Source organism: Brachyistius frenatus, unplaced genomic scaffold (genome assembly GCF_029030835.1).
Source record: "Brachyistius frenatus isolate BFR_SWC_R1_liver_20210118 unplaced genomic scaffold, ASM2903083v1 Contig_462, whole genome shotgun sequence".
Taxonomy (NCBI): domain Eukaryota; kingdom Metazoa; phylum Chordata; class Actinopteri; family Embiotocidae; genus Brachyistius; species Brachyistius frenatus.
Genome location: NW_027211061.1, coordinates 128,138 through 135,596, shown reverse-complemented (window position 1 = coordinate 135,596; position 7,459 = coordinate 128,138). Strand labels below are relative to the sequence as shown.

The 7,459-nt window shown below is 44.1% G+C and overlaps 1 protein-coding gene across 9 annotated transcripts in view; it reads right to left on the bottom strand.

Annotated features, from left to right (window-relative positions):
• Positions 1–1,228: 1,228 nt before the first annotated feature.
• The window catches only part of LOC138614170 (phosphatidylinositol-binding clathrin assembly protein-like), a 39,354-nt gene continuing 33,123 nt past the window's right edge, over positions 1,229–7,459 (bottom strand). For 8 of the 9 annotated variants that reach the window (XM_069687430.1, XM_069687435.1, XM_069687436.1 and 5 more), the window contains 7 exons: positions 6,213–6,311; positions 6,081–6,111; positions 5,897–5,996; positions 3,990–4,049; positions 3,445–3,546; positions 3,048–3,151; positions 1,229–2,479 (listed from right to left, as the gene is read on the bottom strand). In XM_069687430.1, coding sequence (XP_069543531.1) covers positions 3,059–3,151; positions 3,445–3,546; positions 3,990–4,049; positions 5,897–5,996; positions 6,081–6,111; positions 6,213–6,311 — 485 coding nt within the window. In that variant the 3' untranslated portion in view covers positions 1,229–2,479; positions 3,048–3,058. The remainder of the gene's footprint in view (positions 2,480–3,047; positions 3,152–3,444; positions 3,547–3,989; positions 4,050–5,896; positions 5,997–6,080; positions 6,112–6,212; positions 6,312–7,459) is intronic. The other variant, XM_069687434.1, reaches the window with a different exon arrangement.

The following is a 7,459-nucleotide window of genomic DNA, read 5'->3' as shown; positions in this document are numbered from 1 at the left end:
AAGAGTCGTGAACCCTGGTAGCTGTGGTGTGTTCACCTGGCCAGGTGACAGGTGCACTGTAAAATAATATTTAAAAAAATATATCAAAATGGTTTCTATATTTCAACGAGCAATAATCCAAAAAGGCAATGAAAAATAGTTTGTTATTGATAATTAAATCATAAAACAGGATTCAATGCCTTTAAATTGTAACAAAAACTGCAAGAGAGCACATTTAAAAACAATTTCTGACCATACTTTGGTAGAAAAAAACTGTTAAATGAGGTTTTTATAATTAAATAGTGTTGTTTGGTTTGTATTTTATAGTGAAATTGAATGGGAGTTAATGTACAGTAAACAACAACTACTTGTAAATCTTACAGAAAAAAAACTGTTTATTAATTCAAATTCTAATAATAATCATTTTAATAAATGCATTTTTAGCAGAAAAACTTGTATTTACAGGTTTAAAATTTAATATTTTAGTACATTACTACTGTAAATTTCACAATTTGTTATGTAAAGTTGTTTACGTACTCCCTGTATTTAAAAAATAAAAATAAATTTGGCAACCAACTGCCAGTTTTTTTTCCAACACTTTTTTTTTACAGTGTGGGCCTGTGTGGTTTATGCACTGTCCACCTGATGAAGAATTTCCAAACATAATAATCACTTTTGTATACATAGAACTTCTTTCAACAAAGTTAAATGCCTTCTTGAATCTTCTTTCCCAATGAATGAGGGATTATTTTCAGATGGACCTCCAGAAAACTAAGAAGAAGGAGTGACTTTAGCTAACAACACCGAGATAACTGATGGACACATTTTATTCACTTTGGATTTGATGAGAGAAGTTGAATGGGAGTCTATGGAGCCGGAGGCTTTTTGGAGCCGACCTCTAGTGGCACTCGCTGGTATTGCAGCTGAAGACACTTCTGGATCAGAACCATTTTACAGACCTGAAGCTACGAACTCTTTTAGAAACAGTCTGTTCAGCTGACACTTGGTTCAGTTTTTCTTTGTTCTTTGCTCTACATTGTTTCTGATACATTAGAACTGAGAGGTAAATATTACACAGTAAGTCCAAAAGACATCATCCTCCATGTGTTGTCATGGAACCGGTTGCTTTTACTCAACTAACGGACCGTCAGCCTCTCTGGTCCTTTACGTTCATGAGCCTTCATGGTTAAAGTAAGCCAAACATCTTACAGTGTTTTTCTTCCTCTAAGTTAATGAGGAGCCGAAGACGTGTGGAAGCTTGCACTTTATTGGAAAAATCAAACAAAAATATAATCTGCAGGGACGATGCACCAAATATGCTCAGTTAAAGTATTCAGGGCCTCTTTCATGATCCGACCATGTTCCACCGCTGCAGCCGATCCTTCCCGTGACTGGCAGGATCTCGTATATACACAAAGCACCGATCAACAGCGCTCCATTTTCCTGCACAGCTGGACCTCTCTGCCCACACGTTACCGGTCGGACCCAGAACCCGCCCGTAGGCCCCTCCCACAGGCCCCGCCCACAGGCCCCGCCCTGTCCTCAGCACTGGAGTGCTTGCCTGTGGAAACATGACCGGAGCGTGAAAGGGACCCTGCGTGTTCGTTAGCTGGAAGAATAAATGGCATGCCGAAAGCATCAAAAGCATAAATGCAGATTCCTTCCAACTGCCTCCCTCACAAAATGTAGTGCTCTTACTGATGTGAAAAAAAGTTCCCTCCACAAACTCAGGAACCAACTGGACCGGTTTGATGGTGCTGATGAGTTTTGGTCAGTGTGACCGGCGGCAGCTGTACAAGGCATCGTGCGAGTACAGAATATTTAGTGCCCCAACAGCAAAACGTGACATCTCTTTATATTAACTTTTTTTTCAAATTCATCTCAATCACTCAAAACCCAATTCTACAATCAATCATACCATTTCATATGTATAAACCTGAAGACCTCCCACAATGAGGCCACTTACATTTCCTTGGTTTTGTTTCATGTAATCCTCTTTGCAGGTAATCATAAATAAATACAAACAACACACGAGGAATGTCTACTGCAAACAATACATCAAAAGAAAATAAATGTGTTATAAACAGGAGTTTCTGATCGGTGTCCTAATTGGAGGATGTTGGAAGAAGGTGATCATGATCGATAATCAAAAGAAGTGACTCTGGCGGCCTCGCCTGGAGAAAGAGGAACACAGGAGACGACTCTGTTTCCAGGAAGTGAGGCGCGATGTCAGGCAGCTCTCCGTCAGGTGGCGTGTTTCTCTTCGTCCACGTGGGTCAAAAATGGCGGCACACATTCTTGTCCTCCTTCCATGACTGAGACATGACGAGATGGGCACGATGTCCTCCGTGGTGCCTCTCAGACGGCCGGAGCTCCGAGTCACCGCAGTTCTATTCAACAAGTCTGATTTGGGCCTTTCGTTCTCAGAAAGAGGCGAGTTCGTTTGCTCCGATAGTTCATGGATCATCTTCAGACGCCCGTCGGGTTACATGAACTGCATCTGGAGGACGAAAAGAAAAGCATCAGCGAGGTTTCATGGTTTATAGGAACAGACTTCTAACGACACCCGAGTACAGAAACAGCAGCTGAAAGGCTCCACGAGAGAAAATAAAGGTGTGCGTGAAGCTTGCATTGAAAAACAGGAGCTGAAGTTCTATCACCAAGAAGCTGGAGTCCATTTATCAGATCCTCAGAGGTATTCTGGGATCAACACCTGTTTCAAAATATTAATCAGACTTTCAGATCTTGTCTGGCTGTTTTGTCCTTCTTTCATTAATTAAACTTCTCCCGGTTACATTCAACTCGACCACAGTCCTGAAAAACAGAACTTCAGTGTCCTGCAGAGTCCAAATGAACCTGGACTCCGTCGGTCCCGGTTGAACAACAACACATGTGCAGAGTGCAAAGCAGCCAGAGACGAGGGAGGTCACACGACGCCACTAAAATCATCCATTTGATGGGCAGCTCCGCTCAAACACACGAGAAGGACACATGCAACACGTGTGGACACGTGTGGACACACGGAGACCCGCAGCCGCCATGAAGCCGACACACACGGCGAGCGGTACCTAAAGACGCTCTACGAGAAATTGTGCAGAAAGAGCTGCGCAAAGGGGTCCTTTCCTGGAGCTCTGAGAGGGCTGAGACCGGAGGGGCTGGAGGAGGTGGGAGACTGAGACCAGGAGGACAAACAGAGGACAAACAGAGCTGGTGGTGAGAGGAGGTCCAGAGGGAGGAGAGCTCTGGTTCTGATCAGACGTGTGATGGAGGAGAACATGTGAAACCCAGCAGTCACAGGGATCATCAGCTGAAACACATCTAAGAGCCTCCGAGTCTCCGAGTCTCCGAGCCTCCGAGTCTGAGTCTCAGCTTACAGGAAGACGCATCAACTGAAAGAAGAACCTCTCAGAGTTTCATTTAGCCTGATGAAAGTGACCCGGTTCTGAAACAGTGGACGTCCGTTACCTGTGCACCTGGATTGGAGCCGAACGGGTTGGCCGCCCTCATCACAGGCTGGGTGTACATCATGGTGGGCTGCGTCATCATCACGGAGCCCATGTTGGGGGGCTGATGGGAAAAAACACAGCAGGCAATGAATGGATGCATTCAGAAGGCTCCAAAGATAACGTTGTGGTTTCCATCTGCTCTAAAAACAGCTGAGTCAGTGAACGCATCACAACTCAGCAGATAAATGTGGAACGTTCAAGGACTCCGAGTTCAGAATGTTTGAGGTGAAACCAGGATTTAATGTCTCAGAACAAACCTCCAACTCTGATCCTCATTTATCTGAACATAAACATCACAAATAAATACGCAGCACACTGATGGAAAGCAGCATCAGTGAAGAGGAAGTGTTCAACATGCAGACCGAGTCATACCAGAAGATCTGCCTGTGGGGTGTGTGTGTGTGTGTGTGTGTGTGTGTGTGTGTGTGTGTGTGTGTGTGTGTGTGTGTGTGTGTGTGTGTGTGAGTGAGACAGGAGGTGAACATACACTCCCAGCTGACTTACCATTGCATATGCCATCATGCCCGTCGGCGTGGTTGCAGGGAAGGCCATGACAGATGGAGCCTGAGGTGACACAAACAAACAGGATGATCCTCAAGAATCAGGACGCAGCGTCACACTGAAGTCTGTTCATCAATGAACCTAAAACACATCTACAAATGTCTCCAGGATCCCTCCATCCGACAGACTTGCTGAGCTCTTGCTAACTTTTTTGTATTTGTACTATGTCTTCTCTCAGGTGTCTCCGACACACCTCACATTCACAGACTGTTTATAAAAGAGTTTGTATCTTCAGGTCTGTAAAATGGTTCTGATCCAGAAGTGTCTTCAGCTGCAATACCAGCGAGTGCCACTAGAGGTCGGCTCCAAAAAGCCTCCGGCTCCATAGACTCCCATTCAACTTCTCTCATCAAATCCAAAGTGAATAAAATGTGTCCATCAGTTATCTCGGTGTTGTTAGCTAAAGTCACTCCTTCTTCTTAGTTTTCTGGAGGTCCATCTGAAAATAATCCCTCATTCATTAGAAAAGAAGATTCAAGAAGACCTGTTTTTGGGGGCGTGTCTGTTTGATTGACAGGCCTGTGGTGCAGTCAGGTTACAGCTATCGGTGGGCGGGACGTAGTATCGTCAGGTTTCCAATCAGATTGATGTCAGTAGTTGGTTTGTGAATGTTTTTTTGACATTTTATTCACTTTGGATTTGATGAGAGAAGTTGAATGGGAGTCTATGGAGCCGGAGGCTTTTTGGAGCCGACCTTCTAGCTGAAGACACTTCTGGATCAGAACCATTTTACAGACCTGAAGCTACCAACACTTTTAGAAACAGTCTGTGGTTTCGCGTTAAGAGTCAATTATGAAGGTATAAAAAGTGTATTCTGTTAGAGAGACTGCGTTCAACAGGGAGGTGAAAGGAGAGTTGACAGTTGACGGGCAGGTGCTTCTTAAGGAAACGTATCAGAGAGAACAAAGTAGAGAGTCTTTCTGTGTCCACTGTTCGCCTCCCCAACAGCCCCTGCAGGGATAACAAACCCAGATCTGTGTGAGGCCCCGCCCCCCTGGGAAGGATACGTTTTATTAACTATTCAGTCGTTGGCGGGTGACTCAGACGTGACGCCGGTGCCAAAGCGGGTGCTTTCATCACAGACTGTGCTCCTTTCATTGCAGCGGGAGCTCTCATTCAGGAGTCCTCCTCTCTGACAGGGTTCGCTTGTTTCAGGTACACGTCACATGTCTCATTACACCTGTTGTTTGCATCATGTGAGGGATTATCCTTTAATGAGTGATTCTGCTTCTCGGTCCGTCCCGCCAGGACTTCACTGAGTTCTTTTGTGATTGTTGCGATCAAAAATGTTTGATTTTGTGGTGGATTTTCTCAAATATTTTGATTTTATTGGAGTTTTTGCAGAAAATTGCAGGATTAGAAAAAAAATTGCAATTTAAGAAAGAAAAAACACTTTTTTTTTTTAAGCACTACCTGATAAAGGCATAAATGTGTAATCACTTCTTGTGGTAATAATTCTGCTGCACATCACAGAAATATTTTAGTTCTCATCATTTTTTATGTATTTTTTTAACCATGGAGATAAAAGGTCCTACAATGTCCTAAAAGGTCCTAAAAGCTGCGTATGTTTCCAGAACAGACCGTCTGTGACTGGAATATAGAAACAAGGACGACATCAGCTGTCAAAATAAGAGCTTTAGATGCTGTTTGATCTGCTTCATTCGAGTCATCCTTTGTGACTTTTGATGAGTGATCAGCTGTTTGGACCTGTGTCCACATGATCAATAACCCATGTGTGTGTGTGTGTGTGTGTGTGTGTGTGTGTGTGTGTGTGTGTGTGTGTGTCAGAATCACTGCGACTACAGGAAGTGGTCGGACGGTGGGAGGAGTCACAGTGAAACGGGCCCTACCATGGTCGCAGGGTTCCAGGTGGTGGACGGAGCCGTCTTTGGTTGCCAGTTGGTTCCGCCCGTCAGCCTCTTCTCACCCGGCTGACTCCAGTGGAGGTCGCTGCAGAGAGGAAGCTCAATGTTAAGACGTGGTTAACACGCTGGATCAGGGACAGGAAGTCAGACGCTACTGGAGGGCACCTACTTCTTGACGGTGCCGTTCCCGATTCCCAGATCTAAAGAGGACAGAAGATGGTGAGCAACACACCTGAACATGGAGCCTAAACATGGAAATAAAACAATACATGTCAGATTATTAAAAGGGAGAGCGACTTACTGCCGACCAGATTGGCGAGAGAGGAGTCGAGGTCGGTGGACACCAGCTTGTGGGCCTGCTGGCCGTTTGGGGTCAGAGCCTGATTCGGGGAGGACGCCACTGTGGGTTTGAGGATGGTCCCTAAAATATCTTAATCAAAGGGGGCAGGAAAAAGGAAAAGAAGGGAAGGAAGGAGGGGAGGGGAGGCACAACAGGTGAAGACAGAACAGACCAGACAACAACATGACAACACAAACAAACAGGAACACAGAGGATGGTGAGCGTGGATGAACCAAAAATAAACCGTCACTCAGCGGAGACCGAGTGAGATCAGTGTGTGTGGAGTCAACTCACCCGGTCAGGCATACGCCATGCAAACAGGCCCACGGCAGAGTCACACCCCACGGCAGAGTCACACCCCACGGCAGAGTCACACCCCACGGCAGAGTCACACCCCACGGCAGAGTCACACCCCACGGCAGAGTCACACCCCAGGACGAGAGGAGAGAAAAAAGAGAGCGGTCAGACCGTGAGCAGCGGACAACTCAAACACCGAGACTCAGTGAGACTTCAGGAACATCGTTATTTCAACCAGATTAATGGTGGTAGTTTGGTGTAGTTACCACACAGTGAAACAGTCACATCACACTTCAGTCAAGCTGTTAGCGCTCCACTCGGCAGCAGCTAGCCTCAAAAACTGAGAAGATATTTCTGGTATTATTTCTTTCTGTTGTTATTTCTTTCTGTTGTTATTTCGTTCTGTTGTTATTTCTTTCTGTTGTTATTTCTTTCTGTTGTTACTTCTTTCTGGTGTTATTTCGTTCTGGTGTTATTTCTTTCTGTTGTTATTTCTTTCTGTTGTTATTTCTTTCTGGTATTATTTCTTTCTGTTGTTATTTCATTCTGTTGTTATTTCATTCTGTTGTTATTTCTTTCTGTTGTTATTTCATTCTGTTGTTATTTCTTTCTGTTGTTATTTCTTTCTGTTGTTACTTCGTTCTGTTGTTACTTCTTTCTAGTGCTATTTCTTTCTGTTGTTATTTCTTTCTGTTGTTATTTCATTCTGTTGTTATTTCTTTCTGTTGTTATTTCATTCTGTTGTTATTTCTTTCTGTTGTTATTTCTTTCTGTTGTTACTTCGTTCTGTTGTTACTTCTTTCTGGTGCTATTTCTTTCTGTTGTTATTTCTTTCTGTTGTTATTTCTTTCTGTTGTTATTTCATTCTGTTGTTATTTCTTTCTGTTGTTATTTCTTTCTGTTGTTACTTC